This window comes from Sinohyriopsis cumingii, chromosome 9 (assembly GCF_028554795.1).
Source record: "Sinohyriopsis cumingii isolate HCF-2022 chromosome 9, ASM2855479v2, whole genome shotgun sequence".
Lineage (NCBI taxonomy): Eukaryota > Metazoa > Mollusca > Bivalvia > Unionida > Unionidae > Sinohyriopsis > Sinohyriopsis cumingii.
In genome coordinates this window covers 85,147,462-85,170,136 of record NC_142969.1, presented here as the reverse complement: position 1 = coordinate 85,170,136, position 22,675 = coordinate 85,147,462, and the positions used below count along the sequence as shown (strand labels likewise).

Below are 22,675 nucleotides of genomic sequence, written 5' to 3'. Positions count from 1 at the left end.
TTTAAACAAGATGACCGCTGTCGCTTAACCGGCTTGAAGCAGCTGTTCCGTTTTTTAGTGCCATTTTCATCATATTTGTGCTTCTTGCCTGTTTTCATCTTCGTTATTGTGTTCATTATGTATTGGCTGTTAAAGTCGTATGTGTTTCTTCATCTCTTTGTTTTGGAAATGAGAACAATTAGACTTTTTCTCAGCTGTCTTGCTCCACTGTCTTTTAACAAACCGCCGTCACGTGATACTCGCTAGTCAACCCTTTTATGCTACGATGGACCCTCATTAATTGCTTTAAATGATCACTCCTTGGCTCTCCACACTACATTGTGCTCTAGACTAAAAGAACTGGGACTACATTCATCATTACCTAAATGCAAACAGAGGCAATGAAAGAAACCTTGTTTCAAAGCTGGTCGCCTTAGAACCAGAAGAAGAATTCCAGTTATCTCACTTATTTCGGATCAACAATTTAAAAAAAAAGACCATTAATTTAGATAACCTAATTCAAATCCCTATTAATTCGTCAACCTTTGTGTCAACTATCCAAGAAATACATCTGCGCATTGCATAATCCAATGCCCACTCAGAAGAACCACCGGAAAAGCGCATAGAAATAGTTAATTTTATCAACGACCAGAATATTGACGTATTTTTCCTGACAGAAACATGGCTAAAAACATCAGGCGATGAGCCTAAGTGTGCGGATCTAACACCCACTAGTTACTCCATCAAGTCGTTCCCCCGTAATTATCACGGAGGTGGAATTGCTGTCATCACAAAGAACTCCATCATCAAACGTCTTAACCACACCACAACATTCAATTTAAACCACACATCGTTTGAATTAGACCAAACCACACTCACTCTGGAGCAAAGTTCCGTCCATTTTTTCTGCCTATACCGCCCTCATCCTAGTAGAAAAAAAGCAAGCTGGCTGACTCTCTCTTTTTGGTGACAGTTTCAGAATCTCCTGGACTATGGAAATGCGATAGGTGGCAACCTGATTATTCTTGGAGATTTTAACTTTAATTTTGTCTGTCCCAGAAACTCAAATACATCAAAACTCATAGATTCCATTAATGTTTTCAACCTCAAAAGTCAGTTAACCAACCCACCCATAAACATGGTCACATTTTAGACTGGATTCTTCATAGACCTGATCATAACATTATACGGTCCTCCCTGGTATCCCATGACTTTGCATCAGATCACCTCTGCATTATATGCCATCTTGACGTATCAGTCCCTAACCCTCCACCTTTATCTGCTACTAAGCGAAACATACATATGATAAATATAACCAAAATAATGCACGATATCCAAGCTAACCTAAGAACTTGCTTACCTCCTACCGCAGAACCACTCGATAATTGCCTGAGTTCATTGCTTGACAAACATGTCCCAGCTACGAAGTGCAGAGTATCAATTCAAAAGTGTTCTACATGGTATAGCAGTGTTAGGGACCAGCTTCGTACCGCTAAAAGAGACCGCCGCAAAGCTGAAGGGCTCTGGCTTTCCACCAGACTCACTATTCATAAGCAAATCTATGAAGCCGCTACAAAGAATGTCACAAATGTAATCCATGCAGCGAATCAGCCCACTGCACTACTAAGATCATGCAAAGTTCCAGATACAAAGAGCTCTTCGAGATTACTAACAAGCTAATGTCAAGGAACAAGTCTACACCACTTCCAACTACCTTCTCTCCAGTCGACCTTCCGGACATGTTTGCAAAATTTCTTCCTTGACAAAGTACAAACCATTAGAGATAAACTTGACACAACAATTTCAATTGACTCGTCACTATACAGTTGGGATACAGAATTTGAGCCGCACCCATTAGCAGCATTTAAACCTGACTCTATGGATTTGTTACGTACAATCCTGATGATGAGTGTACCAAAGTCATGTGAACTTGATCCAGTTAAAACAAAACTGCTGCTTGAGTACTTAGATTAAGTATTGCCTTCACTAACTGATGTTATTAATACCTCTTTCTCATCCGGGGAATTCCCATCATTTTTCAAAACTGCCATAGTAAAGCCTTTGCTGAAGAAACCAACACTAGACCATAACGTTTTAAAGAACTACCGCCCAGTTTCTAATCTCCTATTCATATCAAATATCTTAGAAAAGGTTGTTCTATCCCAGCTTGTATATCATCTAAATTCAAACCGTCTTTTTAGCAATGTACAATATACATATCGCCCTGGCCACAGTACTGAAACTAATCTTCTAAAAGTAGTTAATGACATTCTCTCTGCGTTGGATAGCGGAAACATTACAGTCCTCACCCTCCTTGATTTGTCTGCAGCATCTGACACAATAGACCATGATATATTACCTCACCATGTATTTGCCATTCATGATACAGCCTTACTGACACTCAAGCCCTATTGATCTATGTTGTGGTGTTCCACAGGGGTCTGTTCTTGGACCTTTTCGCTTCATTCTGTACACTCAGTCGCTCTCAAGTGTCATAGATCAGCATCCAGTGTCTCAACAATTGTACGCTGATGACACCCCAATACACAAATCTAGCCACCCAACTGAAGTTGATGCTATCATCCAAGGTGTAAAGAGGTGCATTTCTGATGTGAAATCATGGATGACATGTAACAAGCTGCAGATGAATGATGATAACACTGAGGCCATTCTGATCACAACACAAAGACTTTCTCATTCACATCCTTTACATCAAACAATAAATATCAGCAACACCAACGTTAAATTCACACAATCAGTACGAAACCTAGGTGTTACTCTGGACAGTACTCTCACATTGCACCAACATGTCATGAACATATGCAAGGCTGCATATCTTGAGCTGAGACGCATCGGCTCAAATTGCAAAAATCTTTCATTTGATGCCACTAAAACACGTGTGTGTTCATTAGTTCTTTCAAATCTGGACTATTGTAACTCAATTTTGTCTTGTTCATCTCAATATCTACTTCAGAAACCTCCAAAAATTCAAAACACAGCTGCTCGGATCATACTTAGAGTACCACGATCAGAGCACACCTCCCCGCTGCTCTGTACCCTACACTGGCTATCCATTCGATCCAGCATCAAACACAAAATTTGTTCTCTGTGTTACGTTTCACTGTCAGACTCTAGTCCAACATACCTATCCGACCTCACCCACGTATACACACCAGCAAGATACTTACGCTCCTCTTCTGACAATCGTATGCTCATTATTTCCACTATGAAAACAAAATCATATGGACAGCGTTCTTTTGCATACCAGGGCCCATCAACGTGGAATGCATTGCCCACTGAACTTAGACACTAAGGCACAGTGATCACATTCAAGAGGGCTCTCAAAACTCACTTATTTCGACTGCAAGAACGAACTTAAAGTCCTAATAATGTTTCTTACCTTAAATATTCTCAGTATGTTTTTTAATGTTTTCTAACTTCATGGTGTTTTTTCTTTAATCATATCATTATATGTTTTTATCTTATAGGTGTTGTCTAATGTTGTAAAGCGCTTATAGCTTCTAAAGATTATGCGCTATACAATGTCTTCATTATTATTATTATTATTATTATTATTATTATTTAAATGTGTCTCTTCCCTGGTAAAAGGTCATATTACTGCTATGTAATTCACAATTCTGGTCAATTGTCATCCAAGCGTGAACTATGGGTTAATAACAAACACGTATGTACAAACAAGATAATAAACACGATGTTTGCATGTTAATGAGTTACGTTGGCTTCTTTTTTAATAACATTGATGTATTGTTGGAGGCCATATTTCCGAAGCAAAGTATGTTGTTACTTAGTATATATGCCGATATTATTAAACTCATGGACGAGTTGAAAAAAAATGAACAAGATCTATACATTGTAGGGAAGTGTTCTGGCATTTGATTGGCTGATTTTAGTACCACTCTGTGTGCCATATTTCTGATCCAATTTGAACTAAATATTAAATATATGCATGTATCTCTTTGATCGAATTTGAGTCCCATACTGAATGAGATCTATGCATATCACTGAGATAATCTTGTATGTGATTGGCTGAACTTGTTTTTACTCTGAAGACCATATATAATTGGGATGCATGCTTATCTTAAGCAAGGTATATGCTAATTTATAAAATGGGCACTATGCATGCATATTATTGGGGCGATCTTGTATCTTATTAGCAGAACTTAATCAGAATATACGAGCAGCATTTTGTTATATAATTTTGACAAAACATGACAAAATGGTACTACTTTTATTCTTTTATTGTATACTATATTTCGGTGAATATACATTATGTAGTTTATTATTTGTTTCAATTTATTTGGTAAACTTGATGGAATATTTGGCTGTAATATGTTTTAATTATGATACATGCTGATATTGATTGCCGAGTACACGAAACTTGGTAAAGTCAGTGTAGAAACTATACTTGGAACCTGTCTGTTGCTGTTACACTCTAAACACGGAGTAATCATTATATGAACTGTACGTTGCCGTTGAACTGTGTACAAAGTTAATAGTACATCTTTCTTGTGTTTTGGAAGAAATATTATGCTGATTAAGGAAATGTTATTTGATAGCTCTGTTGAAGCGATACATGTAATTTCATTTACATACTAATCACGTTAAATCGCCAACATTTTCCGTCCTTTTATTTTCTCGTTTTGTCAACAACTGACACAATATCCTGCACATTTCAATTAGATTTTATCGTGTCTTCCCTCCTGTATATATTCCCATCTTTACCATCACTTTTGTTGGTCATGTTTGTGCTTAATGTACCGAATCTAAATATTATGTTTTAACACCTGATTAAGACAAATCAAGACTTGTAAAGTGGTGTCGTTTAAAATCTTTCAACAACATATATACACGAACACGTTATTTGTGTATTAAAGGAAACAATAGGCAGATGGCTTTTATTGCAATCCTACATTTGTCTTATCGTGCACTCTGAATTCTACACAACGAGATTTATTAAACAAAAGCATGTCAAAACTAAAAGCCTTGGTTAACAAAACGTGTGTGTGTGCGCGTGTGATTATGATCTTTAACATAATTTTACCCTTTTTTCAGTTACATTGTTACGATGTCTACAGTGTGGAAAATTATAATGATGTCTAGTACTGATGCATCAGGGTGCACACATGTACCGTCATGTCCCATCCAATCACATCACCATGCCATCGGGCCAACCTGTCCGAGCATTAACCTCAAAATGCTGAACGCCAAGCGAGACAGCTGCTAGTACCACTTTTATGTATTTGGTATGACTTGTCCGGGTTCGAACACGCCTCCCGCATCCGAGGCGGACGCTCTTACCACTAATGCCACTGGAGCAGTTTTTCGGGAATGAAACGGCTAACATTATATTCAATTATTATTAACATTTTACATACCTTTTATTGAAGCATTTTCATAAGTGGCCTAAGAGCAAATAGTTCTTGTATAAATGAATTATCACTCTATACATAACCCATTAGTACTATTAAGATAAGTGTCATGCAGACAGTTGAAACAATGTCAGATGTGACACTCATTGCCAATCTTGCATCATTTCATTTAATTATAAAACAGATCTGAGGAGTTAAATCCAAAATGCGATGTACGTCCAAATATAAAAGTAATAAACTCAGTTAAGCGGCTTATCCAAATATGTTATAATATATCCAGTCGGTTAAAATGATTTGAATAATGGCATCAGTATATCATCAAATTCATTAGCCACATCAGTCTTTCAATAACAAGCATGCATCCTTTGACATCCTGTCGTTGACTGTATATTTGTATAATCAATCTATATATTATTATGCAATGAATTTCCAAAGTTAGGTTAATACAAGTTTTGCTGGATTATCACATGATGCATGTTTAAATATTCTGGGTTTAGAACATGAACCTTTAACAAATTATGTCCGTGATGATTAGTAGTAGTGGAAGATCCTGATCAGCTATAAAATTATATCATATACACATACAAGGCACAGCAGGAGGAACTCTGTTTGAAATAATAGATAAATATGATACCTACGACATGTTTAAATGAACTTAAAATTTAAATTATTTAAACACATTTGGAGATTAAATCACTTTTCAGGAGTATTTCAAAGACTACTCATTCAACTCGGAGAAAAAAATTCCGAATGAAAATTATTTATTCCAGGATAAAGGAGCATTGTACTTTAGCTGAAATGTATAATATATTTCGTTTGGTTTTGCGGTGTTTTGCACCATTTTTCAGGACATACTACGCTAAATATAGCTACCCATATATTTAGGTGGAGAAACAACCTCCAAAACCAGGGGAAGCTATTGACAAAGTTGCTTGCATGTCGACACTGTCCTAGCAAAAACTTGCAGCCAGATGAACAGGTAAGATATCAGTGATCCGTACAGGCAAACTCTTTAGTCCACTCGGACACCCGGGCCCCTAGGACAGGACGAACTGTACAAAGCTGTTATGTGCATTTACATTCAGGCGCAAACATATGTGTCTTATTCAAGATAGAAACCGAAAGTTTTATTTAATTAAGATTCAATTAAATAAAATGGCACAGTTTTCTTGCTTAGAATAAAACTCACATGAGAAACCCTACACTGAGCTAAATAAATATGAAGATTAAAGGAAGCAAATGACACAGACTTTCAAAATGAGGTACAACGTTATATTTTCGTAAACGGATGGAACATTTCATTCAGTAAAAAAAAAGAATTAAACTGGAAAGATTAAAATATAATCGTTTCAATATATGATGGAAATGGTGCATATATATGTTGAGGTTTCCATTGAAATAAACTTTTGCTACATACAGCTTACAATAATGTTCAGTAAGTCGGTAATGAGTTTGGAGAAACGGACTTCTCAATTGTGGAACACGGTTTAGGATATGGGGAGAGAGTTTTGTTGTTGTTTTTATGGGGTTTAACGCCAATTTCAGTACAAGATAGGCTATACATGGCGGCCAGTATAAATGGTGGAGGAAGAACCCCGGAAACCCCTGGAAAGAACCACTGACCCACGAGACGCTAATGGCAACCTTTCTCACATTCCCACACTGGCCGAGCCCGAGACTCGAACCGACGCAGACATAGGTGAGATGGCTGGGATCCGTAACGGTGAGCGCTTTAAACCACTCGGCCTATTGGGCCAAAAGTCATCAGATAATCGGTTTTATAGCAGGAAATACTTCTACATGTAACTAGATGAAAATGTGAGCATGTATCAATGCTAGATGTAGTTATTCATTTTATTGGTCATGTTTCAGCTTAACTTTTTAATCACATATAATTGCTGAAAATGAGATCTTTTGTTTTCTTTCGTTCATATATTCTCCAGATTAGCATCCTCTGATGATGGAATGATATAAATGAGCATTTAAGTCCCGTTGTGTGAGGTCACTTTGTTATTGTCATTTTCAATAAAGCGAGTACATACCTCAAGTTCCTAGTACTTTTGTTACATCAATTACCATCTCAAAATATGGCGATATCGGCAGTGAGAGGACCCAATGATTAAATCTCTTTTCCAAGAGATTTCAAATAAAATAAACCCAACTAAACGGAAATATTTTTTGAGTAATATATTTCACTAAGAAAATGGTCGAGCGTTTTATATTTTTTTAAAAATAAATGAGTAACGCAGAGTTGACTTTTGCATCACATATATATGTTGATTTCTTTGAATCAGTGGTTAGGTGCGACCAATACATGTTTTCAAATTTGTACCCAGCGAAACATAACCGCAGTATATACTATGCACTACTATGTCAAATATGAACATATATAAAACGAGACTTTCAGCAATTATCTACGTGTCAGTTGGAATATAATATTCATCAATATAGATTGCATTTATAACAATGTCATTGAAATACTGGAAACTAAACAACAAGATATATATAATCCAATTGGAAAGTACTGCAACATTTCCCGTCTGATACATGTATTAGACATCTTGGTCCTGTAAAATGAAAGGCGTGCTTTAATATATAATCTTGATTTCTCGAAAAATCTACGAGAACTTTCATGCACTTATCTTTCAACCTTACAGGGGTGTAGAATACTTACAGGGAATATAATCATCATCCCGATGATTGTAATCTAATAAACAGCAAATTCAAACGTTTCGCTTATTAATAGCCGATTTAATTTTTTAAAAGTTATAAATTTAACAACGTCTTTATGAATGTTGTTTTTGGTACTTGTGTGCTGTTTAACTGAATATAAACACGTGAAAGGCTATATTGCGTACAACACAATTCATTGTCAATGTAACTTCTATTGGTTGCATGTCATGCCTGGTCTGAGAAGAATTTAAACCTACATCATATGATGTTTCCGAGTTTGGCATGGTAAGTTCTATTCGTTCCAACTCACCTAATTCTAGTCTTTAGAAACACACTTTCCGTCTCTGCACCACTAGCAAAAAGAAGATATATATATATATATATATATATATATATATATATATATATATATATATATATATATATATATATATATATATATTATAATAATAATAATTTCTGCATTTGTAATAGAAAGCGTAATTTCGGAAATCCTTTCCGTTTCTGTTAACAAGATCTTAATATATTAACTGTCAAGAGGCTCACATGGCTGCTAACAAACCAGATTACAGTGTAATGTCTTCTAGAACATCATGCAATCTTTTGCAATCTTCATGTTTCACAATTAGACATTATTTGCCCAAAAATATAATTTAGTTATCTAACGGAATATCCTTTTGCTATAAACGGCCATCGGAACATCGGGTAAATTAGAATTGTATAACTTTAGAATTGCATTTGCATTTTTGTAGAGAAATTGTGAAAAGGAGGAATTACCTTAAGTGATCCACATGCGGTTCCTCTTGATGCAATATAATATCCCTCTTCGCAAACGCTTGTTTTTGGATCCGTACATCTCATGAAACTGCAGATGTTTTCAATAGGAGTCTTTAAAAAAGAAGATTTAAAATTAGGTATAGCTTGAAGTGTCTGAATTCTCATAGCCAGCCACTAATCGAGTTATTTTAGTCTAGAGCTATGTTATTATAAATGCAAAACTGACCTGGCTCTGATCCCGATGACTAAATGTATAGAATGGGACTATTTCCTCTAACATTTTGCAAACAGCCTATAACTTATGTTTGTCTTTGGAATACAATAGCTAGCTTCGGGGTAGTCCATTTACGTGATGAGGGCGGAAGGAATATGTGTCTCGGTTGCTTTGCTGTTAACTGGATTTTACTTTAATTTTTATGAAACTCTAATCAACACATATTAGAAACATCTGATTTGTTAACGATTCACCAAGACTTTATTTTGTGTTGTGCAACTAGACACTGCATACGCCAGATTTCCTTTTGGAATTACTCTACCTGTTGAAGATTGAATTTGGAAATTGTTGAAATCTGGAAAAAAAACTTTGAGGTTTGTTCTAAACCGTTGTATTTTAGTAGGTTTTAGATTTCGTGGTTTAGATAAAACAAAAAGTCATATTCAAAGGTACCTGATTTCTTATATCTCCTTTGTAATAAAATAAACCAACAGTGCAAGAGTATCTCTTTAAGGTTACTGTTATAGCAATATTCATTTTCATGCGCAAGCAATCAGCTGTAATCGGTATTGCGTGTATTAATTTGGGTAATTACGTTATGCATTGATAACATCTGGCGTAAAAGCGGTGATGTGAAATGAAATCTGACATTTCCACTCATGGGTAACACTTTATTACCACTATTGTAACATTAGGTAAATATGTTCTCACGTGCTTTAAATCCGCTATTAAAGCAGTAGGTTCTAATAATTACGGATTATGTGCTTGAAGAAAGCCAATGACTCTAAACCTGACAAGATTGCCAACATGGATGCAGGGACCCATTTTTGGGGCGTCCGTGTGTGTGTGTGTGTGTGTGTGTGTGTGTGTGTGTGTTCTTGATGTAGATTTTTAACATTGTTGTAACACCTTTAGTCATGTCGCTACTATTGCTTGTAACATGTCACTTGTTTTATGGTGGAAATTGTCGATGGTACCCTCTCAAACTGCTAACGTCATCCGATCAAAAATAAATATAAAGTTATTAATATGGAAATCATACCAATGAATTAGTTTATCTATTTATATTTCTAACTGCAACGACCACGAAGGGAATTTCTAATAGGTTAGGAGGTATATCGGTCTAGTATTGATTTATATATGTGATCATAAAAGTAAAAAATGAACTCATATTGGTAGATGATACAATTTATGTCCCAGCGACATTCTTGTTAATAAGGTGTAGTAACGTGTTTTTTGATAACTTGATAATAAACTTCCCCCAATAACCAAGTTGTATGATTCTAGGTAAAATACGTATGAACGCATACCGAAAAACTCTTACGGCCAATGTTAAAAGCAAAAACAAAACAGAACCAGAAAAATATACAATTATAGTCACAAGAGGCTAGATTTTTTTGTAAGACTGTGGCAATACAAAAGATGCATGTCATCGTCTAATTCGCTATGCTAGCACTAGCAATGTCTACCAAATCAACATTACACATCCAAGATAAGACGCAAGTTAGCGAGGCATTCAACATGGGCCATAACGTATGGCTACTGACCTGAGGTAGTAGGGATCATCAAGAACAACCCTCTCGCTATAACTAGAGACGCTATACAATGGTCTTAGTATACCAACGTCATACGTGTCATGAGTTGAATGCAAAACTAAAGTCTCCATTATTGAAATGTAGGTCACAGTAGTCTATTTTATAAGGATGCTGCCATTTCAGTTAATTGTTCAAAATGGAAAGTAAAAATAGGAAAAACTTTAAATACAGATAAAGTCATGGATATGTAAAATGTTTGTTTCAACGCGGCATGTAATAAGATGAATTATATTCTATAAGGTGAACATAGTCATGTATATCTTTGTAATCAATTTATGTTCTGTTATGGCTTTAACGTTGCTTTCCTTTAAATACAGGTAATAGTTTTGAGTGGTTAGTATTTCGTCACGTTCTATCAGAGATATAACAAAAATTATTGATTTACTGATAACAATATCTACAATAACAGCTCAATGACACATTTAAAGTGGCAATGCCAGTAACTGTTTGTTTAGGCAGTTATTAAACTTCCGGTCACATATTTTATGTCAATGCAAAGCTAAGCAAACAAGCTTTCTTCTGCAACTACACTTTACCCCACATCGGCCAGTTCCGTTGCATTGTGGTTCGTGTTTTACCGTCATATCCAGTCCCGTTATTAGATAACAACTCCTGCGTTTTGGAGACAAACGCACTAAGATGGTTACATTCGCTCTAGTTTCCAAATAAAACACTGCCTCTGAGACATCGAGGTGTATCAAGAACATCAGCTTAGAGGAACGTTTAGTTCTGGTACAAAATGTGTTGTTGGACAACCATGGGTGCCAGAAGATATCCATTATATGTTATTACATGTGTGCTACAAAAACCACACCAGTGTGTTGTCACGACAAAAGCATGGTAGTTGGAACTAGTTTGACATTTCTGCACGAATGATGGATTATTCATATTACTATTACATCATCCGATTTAGTGTCAGAGTGTCAGGATAAATGCAGAACCGGTAAAACATTCATACACATATAAAGGGATGCTTAACATAGTGTCCAGCCTACATCTCATATTGGCAACATATACAGAAGTTTACAAATAAATAACATTTAATTTTGAGCAGGCAGTCATCTTCCCAGTAGTTCGCTAAAAGCACATACATCAACGCTTATACACGCACACAACAGAATACCTCACAAACGACAGATCTCTTCCCATACGTGAGCTCACATTGCTCATTAGCAGAGAACACCTCTCCTGCCTGTTTCATCACATGCTGGGTATATTCCTGGTGGTTGTAGTAGTCACCCTTAATAGTCACACAAGCTCTGAAATGCGAATGTATAATATACAATATGACCAATGAGAACATATACTGACAAGAACTTTAAATATTAATATGTATTTTTGAATCAGTTTTTGCAAATCCCAGAGAACAAGAGTCAATTTTAGGGCTCTTTCACACACACATACACATATATATGGGGAAAAAGAATCTTAGTCCAATTCATCTTGACTCGTCTGCCGGCATAGTATTTTCGAGATCTTCGGCCTATACGAAAAGAACATCAAAGTAAACCAACAAGTATATACCTCACTCAGTATGCAAACAAAGCTGCACCAATTTTGACGCTCTTTATGGTGTAATGTGTAAAGATCTTAGAGACTAATCTACAGTTCATGTTTTGGACGAATAATTAGGGACACCTTGGCTGAATTATGTTTATGTTAATGACACTGATTTGACTCAGTCGATGCATTATGTGTTATTTCGTATTTTGTATCGGATCGCTATTGGTGTAAAGAAGGAAGTGCAAAAATGTTCGAAACATAATCATCATTATTGTCTGTCTTTAAAACGATAATAATAATAATAATATTATTATTATTATTATTATTATTATTATTATTATTATTATTATTATTATTAAAATTAATGAGGAATTTGTATAACGCCTAATCATTAGAAGATTTAAGCGCTTTACAACATTAGACAACACCTATAACATAGAAATATATATAATGATATTATTACAGAAAAACAAACACCATGAAATTAAAAAACATAAAAACATGCTGTAAATATTTCAGGTCGGGAACATTATTAGGTCTTTAAGTTTATTCTTGTAGTCGACATAAGGGAGTTTTAAAAGCACTCTTGAATGAAATCACTGTGTCTATGTGTCTTATTTCAGTGGCAATTCATTCCACGTTGCTGAGCTCTGGTATACCAAATAACGTTGTCCATATGAATTCGTTTTCGTAGTGGGATTAATGAGTATACGATTGTCAGAAGAGGAACGTAATACATGTGTGAGGTCGGATAGGTATGTTGGATTGGAGTCAGTCATTGAAAAGTAGCACAGAGAACAAATTTTCTGTTTGATTCTGGATCGAATGGATAGCCAGTGTAGGGTACAGAGCAGCGGGGACGTGTGCTCTGATCATCATACTCTAAGAATGATCCGATCAGCTGTGATTTGTACTTTTTGACGTTTCTGAAGTAGATATTGAGATGAGTCAGACATAAATGAGTCAAATTAGTCCGGTCTTGAAAATATTAATGAACATACACTCTTTCTGCTTTGACAGCGGAATGATTACAGTCCTCAACGGAAAGATATTTGCGAATGGAGATGATGCGTCTCAGCTAAAGATATGCAGACTTGCATATGTTCATGGCATGTTGTTGCAGCGGGATAGTACTGTCCAGAGTGACACCTAAGTTTTGTACTGACTGTGTGAATTGTATGTTGGTGTTACTGATATTTATTGCTTAAAGTAAAGGATGTGAATGAGAAAGTCTTTGTCAGGTAATCAGAATGGCCTCAGTTCTATCATCATTCATCTGCAGCTTGTTACATGTCATCCATGATTTCATATCAGAAATGCACCTCTCTACACCTTGGATGGTAGCATCAACTTCAGTTGGGTGGCTAGATTTGTAGCGTACAATTGTTGAGACACTGGATGATGATTTATGACACTTCAGAGCGACTGAATGTATAGAATGAAGAGAACAGGTCCAAGAACAGACCCCTGCGGACCACACAACATAGATCAACTGGGTTGGAGTTATTACATTTACAGATACAATTTGTGTCCTGTTGACCAAGTAGGACTTGAACCACAGTAAGGCTGTATCATGAATGAAACATTTATGCTGGAGACGGTGAAGTATTATAGCATGGTCTATTGTGTCAAATGCTGCAAACAAATCAAGGTCGGTGAGGACCAATCGTTCCGCTGTCCAAAGCAGAAAGAGTGTCATTAACTAATTTTAGGAGAGCAGTTTCAGTGCAGTGGCAAGGGCGATATGCAGATTGTACATTGCTATGAAGACTGTTTGAATTCAGATGAGATATAAGTTGGGATATAACAACCTTCTCTAATATTGTTTTAAATGAATGGGAGATTAGAAACTGGGCGGTAATTCTTTAAATCGTTATGATCGAGTGTTGGTTTCTTCAGCAGAGGCTTTGCAATGGCAGTTTTCAAAAATGATCGTAAGTACTAAATCCATAGAGACAGATTCTAATGCTGATAATGGTTGCCGCTGAAATTCTGCATCCCAACTGTATGGTGAGGAAGTGGCAAGTGAAAATGTGTTGTCAAGCCTATCTCTAATGGTTTGTACTTTGTCACGGAAGACATTTGCAAACGGTTCAGGAGGGTCGACTAGAGAGAAGATAGTTCGAAGAGGTGTACTCTTGTTCCTTGACATTAGCTTGTTAGTAATCTCGAGGAGCTCTTTGCAGCTGGAACTTTCCATGATCTTAGTACTGTAGTAGGCTGATTTTGTTGCATGGACTATGTTTGTGACGTTCTTCTTAGTGACTTTTGACTTGCTTATGAACAGTGAGTCTGGTGGAAACCCAAAGCGTCTCAGCTTTACGTCGGTCTCTTTCAGCAATGGGAAGCTGGTCCGTAACACTGATATACCATGGATAACACTTTTGAATTGATACTCTGCACTTGGTGGCTGGGACATGTTTGTCGAGCAATGAACGCAGGCAGTTATCTAGTTATTCTGCTGTAGATGGTTGGCAAGTTGTTAGGTTTTCTTGAATGTCATGCATTAGTTTGGTTCTATTTATCATATGACTGTTTCTTTTAGTAGCAACAAAAGGTGGAGGGTTAGGGACTGATACGTCAAGATGACATATAATGCAGATGTGATCTTATGCAAGTTTGTGGGATACCAGGGAGGAACGTAGAATATCATGATCAGGTCTATGAAGAATCCAGTCTAAAATGTGACCATGTTTATGGGTGTTAAAATCATTAATGGAATATATTAGTCTCGATGTGTTTGGGTTTCCGGGACATTCAAAGTGAGAGTTGAAACTCCAAGAATAATTAGGTTGCCACCTATCGAATTTCGAAAAAATCGACATTCACCTCCATCTTTCTTGCTAGTGATTAAAATGACTTCGATAACATCTCGTATTCTTAGGAGATTGCACATACGCACGAAAGTAATGTATAAAATTGGACAAATAATGTATAATCTAATGTCATACATGCATTGAGATTTTGTATTTGAAGAGCACTTCATTTACTTCAAAGATGGACCAATCTCTATATTTAGCTAAACCTCGAAATGTCTTTCTTTTCATTACTTCCAAAGTGAACTTATGGACGGGAAATCAGGATCATTCAAAATACATTAACAGCTGATTGGACTTGTTTGTGAATTGTACTTGAACCAATTTAACGGAACCAATCGATAAAACAAGACAGAGAGACAGGCGTCAGTTAGCAGTGTCAAGACCTTTGACAAATGATCGGAAAGAATATTACAGTGGGAAAAGTTTACAACTTCCGGAAGAAAGAGACAATGAGAGCCAGAAACAAAAAGAGATGTAAAAATGAAAAGAGAAGCAAATAAATGACTTATGTTGAATCTTCCCAACAGGAGCTACGCATCGAACACATCCTGTCAAAATTACTGCAATATTCTAAGAATATAGAACATTGGATGACTTAATGAACTTAAGAACATATACACACTTTTAGGCATCATTTACTACAGTCCTATATAGACGGCTGGACACAGATACACTCAGAGATCTGTACCATCAAGGTAAATCCAAGTCAAAAGCCTATGCAAAAGTAGGATGTACGATAGTAGTGGCGAGAACAATAGGCGGTCCACATTACACAAACCCAGCTTTAATGTTAATCAATCGTACGAATCGACCACCGATGGCAAGCCGATCCGACAAATGTATCTTTATAAATCGAGGAAGCAAGTATGTTTTCTGAGTCATTGGTTTATATTTAAAATGACCTTATTTATTCCTTTGACAAATATTTAGATAATATTTTAAAACAAATCCTATTTTCTACACTCAAAATCCTGCAACCAAAATTAGTGTCTTGGAACGTTGCGGATGATTCTTCAAAGAAGGTGTGTGTAAATAATATGCACATCAACATGGTCTAGAATGAATAGACCTGTAACCACGCCCTTTTAAAGCTTACAATGACTCGCATCCTCGCAATATCGGATGTACTCCATAAGAAGTGACTACTCCAAGCGAAATGATTAGTTTCATTTATTCATTAAAAACGGTAACGAAAGACAAATTAAACAACGGAAAATACGTTCCCATTTGAAAAACAAGACCCATTTAAGACAAATGAAATTTACTACGCTTATCATTATTTTAAAGTTCGATAGGTCTTTCTTGTGATTTGAGGTATTTTCAACAATCATTTTGGCAAAACACTTGATAAACCGGACAAAAATATAATGAACGAGTACGATGCATCTTCTCACCGTATCAAATTTCATTTTCTGACCACATAACTCTGTCCGCAATATTTTCTCTCAATTTGTTTTGTATTTGTGGAAACAATTTCTTCACTTACTTCAACCAGAACAATCAGCAATAACATACTGTTTATCACCAACGCCACAACACAGTTGAGACTGAAAGAGGTGCTGTAAAATATGCAGACTTCAAACCACTACCAGAAAAAGAATAAGAGACAAACATTTTGATTACCTAGGCCATGCACTTAGGTTCTTGCAAATGTTCCAACAAAGAATTGCACACAGATTCGACTCTTTCCTCCTCAGTTCCTGTCGAGTTTGTTGTCAAAGGACATACCAAAGTTAACATTGATCTGACTACATGTTAATGGCATCTGCATGACAAAGTTTCAATACAGCTACTTTAATCTAGCACCGATGTGAAAGTTACGCTCGTTAGAAACTTCAGGCATTTCATGTTCAGTCAAATGAATTTGGCCTTTCAAAGCTAACGTATTACATCATGGACACTTACCAATACCGAACTACTTTACATAATCTCCTTATTTATATAAAAGAGGCTAAGACCCCAAACTTCGATGCATCTTTGTTGTGCACCCCAGACAAAATAAATACGTTCAAAGAGTGCAGAGTAGACGGAAAATGATATGCCTCAAACAACGATGGTTATGACCCAAAAAAAAATAAAGTAATGGCGTAGGAATGAATGACCTTGTACGGTTAGATATGTGGCTAAAAGAAACAGTTGTTGAATGGCGTGAATGTACACCTGCGACTACATTGAAGTATTACCCTGTTACATTTGAAAGTAAACATAAACCAGCGCACAATTATTATTGAGAAAGGATATGATATGTGCAATATCTGTGAACAACATTAGTCAACCTCTCAAATTTATCATAGCCAAGAAAACTCTACGACGAGTGACAGTCGAATCCCTCATTGTCTCTTGACTAACATACAAATGGAATATAACCGTTGTAAATCGATGGGGATGTTATTTTCCAACAAACAAGAGACTTTGGCAGGTACGTCCCGATGCCAAAGTGAGAAAGTAAAGAAAGACAGAGCGGTGATGTCATGAGTGTTAGAACAAGAGAAACACTTCTTGAATTATGTTTTGCTCGCCTCTAGTATAACAATAACCCAAACAAAAGAATATTCTTGTGGTTATAAAGATGATTATACTGGTCACAAATAATGCGACCAATGTATGATGACGAGTTAAGAAGAATAGTTGGAAGAGTATCTGGAAACTCTCATCCCAGAAGAGACTACCTTGAGTGACCATTGGATACCCAGAAGAGACTACCTTGAGTGACCATTTGATATTTCCATTGACCCCTTTTCAGATACAACTCATCAAAGCTCTCTTCCAACTGAATACTGAAACTTCCAGTTAATCGACAGATTTAACAGATATTTGAAAAAGTAAATTTATTTGCCAAATTATCACTTGTCATTACTTGTAAAAATTAATAATCGGACCGTCGTTAACTTGGGACCTGGATTTCGTATTCCGTTCCATGGAATCCAATGATTTGTGTTAAACTGATCTTCCTTGTCGAGAACCTAAAGACAATCGAGCTTATTTCATATAGTATGTAACCACGAGTGACCATCTGCTTTCCAAAACCACAATGTTGAAACTTTTATACATATGGATTACTTCCTCTCCTAGATGATTTCAAACATTTCTGAAACGAAATTTTATCTAAACTCGTTTCAGTAATCAAATGCTTCCATGATCAGACAAAGTTGTGTATGGACAAAACGTAGTGTAGTTTCTTCATTAATGCTGTCTTAGATTCGCATTTTAATAAATGATTCTCGTGTAAATGGTTGAAAGTCGCAACGTACTTATCAATAACGTACCTCTTGTAAGCAAGCAGTACTTGTTTTGCATTTGCCCTCGGCAGTTGAAAAGACCCGATTACCTTAATCCATATTCCTCATTTCTTTTATTGCGACTGAGTTAACGGGCATTATTAAAAATGTTTTCTTCTTGCGTGAAAATCAACATTGTTTCCAATCAAGAAAACTAGCAACGATCTTTGGAATGGGTTCACAAAATACACCAACTCTGGAAAACAAAGCATACTATTGTAGGTCGTTTGAGCAGATTTTATTCGTATAGTCCATCTAGTGTGTCAGGCATACCCTGGCATAATTTACTAAACAGAAAGTTGTAAAAGAATTTACCTGAAAACGGCGGATCGTAGAAGAAAGTCAGGCAACATCGGAAAGTGGCAAAAAGAGAAACAACAGAGCAGACCATCAAGTGCATCGGGGAGTGAGGAAGAAGTAGATGATGCAGTATCCCGTGCATCAGAAGAAGGAATATCCACCAACAGACTTCCATTTTTCTGACGCAATATCGGTCAATCGGTGTTGAGGTCGCTGAATCCGACACCAACAAAATGAAATCGATTGACAAATATAGACTATATAGATTGCGGAATGTATAATATGGTTTGCAAATAGTATACAGACAATATGTTGTAGTTTTTAACAACACAGAATGTATCCTTATCCACCTAATTCAAGCGTTGTCAAAAATGTGTGAACATATCAGTAAACAATACAAGAAGTGAATGAGGAGTAGGGAAATTAAAAGAAGAGTTAACGGCTTGTCAGTGCGAGAATGACAGCTTTAAATAGAGCATTAAAGACTTTGGAATCCATCGATATAATCACATGATTATTATGGATTACAAGCCTAAGATAATGCTTAAAGAACTATGTCTTCAGAGCACGACCAATATAATAGGATGTGCATAGGATCAGGAAATGAGGGAATCGGATGACACATACACATATACACTGGTGCGGTTGTAATTTTTAAAACATATTAGGAACGATGAGTTATATCGAGGGAAAAATCATGTCAGCACGGGCTATTCCTCTGAATCCGCGGACAGGCCGATGGAAGAAATGCCTCTGTGGGCAAGTTGAAACAGCGTGAAATTGTATAACCTATTTATACATTTTTGATGTAAGAATATTAACAAAAATCAATCAATCAATCAATCCTCTCTGCGCCGTCTGGTGCTTCAGGCGACAACAAAGGAGCACCATTGTGGTCTGTCGGCGATTGTTATGGGGGCGGTCTGCAGGGTGAGGCCTCTGGTATTGAGTTCTCGCCCGGCGATCCAGTATCTTCGCTATCTCGAATACAAGAGTGTTGTCATCTGTGCTCAATAGTGGGTCTGTGCCTGCTGTTATTGGTCCATAAACATCACGAGGAACACTATATACATTATGTATGTCGTGTATGTCAACAAAGTACTTAATATCAACAGCCTTTTGTCTCAGCCATGTGTCCAGCATCTCGCTCAATTACTTCTGTACAGCTTGGCAGACGCTGCTGAAGGAAGCTGTGTTCAGCAGACTTGGGGTTGATATTGTACTCACGATGGAGATCACGCTTCTCCTCAAGCAGTAACTGTATTTCTTCACAGTTCTCGTCAAGTCAGTCTTGCTGCTTTCTCGTAGTGATGCCAAGGGTTTCAGATATAGTAGAGTGCCTTAGATGTTTCAAGGTTGCCCAGTATTTCTCTGCGTCGTTGGTATCGAAGTCTGTGGTTTCCAGCGACCTTGTCAGAGCTTCGTACAGAGCTTACTCACTGTTGCAGACTTTCATACTGGAGACCTTCAGTCGCCTTGGGACTTTAACTCTCTGTGGACGTCTGGGGGGTTGAAATCTAAGATTCATCTTGGAAATCAGTAGCCTGTGGTATGTCCAGCAGCCAGCGTCACAAATGGCCTTAGTCACCCGGACAACGTGCTTGTCATTCCCATGGACTATTATGTACTAAACCAGATGCCAATGCTTAGATCGCGGGTGCATCCAAATTGTTCTTTTACGGTTACACAGACGGACTATGGTGTTTGTGATCAAGAAATCGTGTGTTGCGCACATCCTCAGAAGCAAATTTGCGTTGCTGCTGCAGTTGGCAATGCCATGTCTACCCATAAATTCCTCCCACGAAATGTAATCCGCGCCAACTATGGCTTTAAAATCATGATCATGATTTGACGTTGGTACCGAAGCAATCAGAGCTACAAGTTCCTAGTAAAACCTGACATTGGCTTACTCCAAGTTGGTCATGGTTGATGCATAAGCACTATTGAGTGGTGCTTGATTCTTTTCATGTAACGGTAGTTTCAGCATTGTTAGCCAGTCATTAATTTATGTTGATAAGATGGAGAGCTTATTCAGCAAACTCAGCTTGACGGCGAAACCAACTCCAAACTCACGATGTTCATTGGTGCAACGTCCACTCCAGAAAAAAGGTGTATCCAACACCAACTTAGTCACCTGGGCCCCGTCGGCCAAGCGAGTTTCGCTCACTGATGCTATAAGAAAGAGTTGAGCTTCAAGTGGGTGCAAAGTTGGACTAGCTACCCCCACGGGGGTACGAATGCTAGCCCCACCATACGTACTACCTCTCCGTGAACACTCCTTCCACCACAAATTCATATTATTATAATAAGATATAATTATAATAATAGTATATGCCTCGATATACATTGTACATACTTGTCCTTTAACGTGTGCTTGAATGATCTCACAGAGCAGTAAGAAAATACCCATGGGTTTCTGGAGTATGGCTCATCTGGATCAGGTTCATTCTTTCGAGAACTCATGATAAAAAGATCTTCAGCTCTACAATCACTGGCTTCCCCCTGGCCGTCGTGATGTGCTCCAAGACTGGAAAGGAAATAAAACACGGCCACAGCACATGATCATAAACGAAGTAAAGTTTCATATATATATATATATATATATATATATATATATATATATATATATATATATATATATATATATATATATATATATATATATATATATATATAATTTCTAAAGTTTATCAATGGAACCGCTAACGTTGTACTCAAAATACATACACGTTCAATATGTAATTAATTATTGTAACACCCAAGCGGCTATGAGAGCACTTGTGGCTAATATTTAGAAGTTATTTCCATCTTCTAATATTGTATAGGCTATACCATTAAAAATGTGGAATGCATACATCATCTTGCTAGAGATATTCAGGTTTAAGAATTATTTTGATCACTTGAATTTTTTTAGCATCGCAAAAGCATTAAAAACCTCCTTACTGCCACGTCATACACCCTTTTATCGAAACAACAATAACGATAAGCTTACAACTCGAATTATGACGCAAATTATTACACGTATCCCCCTATATGTATCTAGTAACTCGATCGTTTTCTCTGGAGCCTTACAACGATTCTTTGGGGGATTATACTTAAAATCATATACAGTTTAGTTTGTGTTATTTAACATTTTTACGTCAACGTTTCTAAATGGTTATGCATAGTGCTCAAAAATATACAACTAAAGTGTTATGTTTTGGGAATTATCCATCTGCTAATTTTACCTTATCACCCCCAACGTTAATGAACCATTATTTATCATCAGTTCAGCTGATTTGATCAGCAAATTACACACTTTGCCCTATCTTCGTCGACGCAAATATCGTATTGTATGGTTTAGTGTCGGAGCGGGTCATAGGAGAGGCTCAATGAGGACCAGTAAATTTCCAGTATTTAAAATTATAAGAAACTTTTCATTCAATGAGGACATTCGTAGAACTTTATAAATTTAGATTTACTTCATAATACTGTACCTTCCAATATTAGTTTTCATTTACAACTTTTATAATTAAATTGTTTGTTTAGTTTTACGAAACTTGTTGGTTTTGCTTCTTTCCTGTTATTTGAGGTTGTGGCCATAGTGTAGTATTACTATATTTTACATTAATTGGATATAATTGCAACCGCCCAGATGATACAATGATCAGGTGATTGAGACATAGGAAAACGAAACTATAGAATAAACAACAGGCTTGGATTGGTTGACACTGATAGCTGCTCACGTAGAAGTCAGGAATCCAACTAGGAGAATAGAAGCGCTGAGTGGACGTAAATGCGGCAGACAAAAGAGGTGCCAAGGGTTGACTTACCTGTGTCCAAGTTCATGTGCCACTGCCGTCACCATCCAACCCAAGTCATCTACCATGACAACTGAATTTCTTTCACCAATATCACATACATGCCCTTTATAGGTAAGACCTGAAAACAAGAAAAAATAACATATCATAATAACATTCCTACAAGTTCATACCAGATAATATGATTTGGACTGGCATCACTTAGTGATCACAAACACACACGACTCAATGCTTTTTTCACAAAAATATATTTGATTCAGCTCAATGGAATGATACTCAGCAGATCTTTCACACACTCAGTACTTTGCAAAAGTGAAGCACTGTGATGATTTCACAGCAGAAAAGGT

General features: G+C 36.7%; 1 protein-coding gene across 1 annotated transcript; it reads right to left on the bottom strand.

Annotated features, from left to right (window-relative positions):
* Positions 1-8,276: 8,276 nt before the first annotated feature.
* On the bottom strand, positions 8,277-21,042 carry LOC149792161 (metalloprotease mig-17-like). The gene is made up of 4 exons (XM_089969358.1): positions 20,885-21,042; positions 11,752-11,887; positions 8,820-8,930; positions 8,277-8,394 (listed from the first exon to the last, which is right to left on the bottom strand). The coding sequence occupies exons 1-4, from the start codon at positions 20,989-20,991 to the stop codon at positions 8,359-8,361; spliced, it is 390 nt and encodes a 129-aa protein (XP_089825484.1). The 5' UTR covers positions 20,992-21,042; the 3' UTR covers positions 8,277-8,358.
* Positions 21,043-22,675: the final 1,633 nt, after the last annotated feature.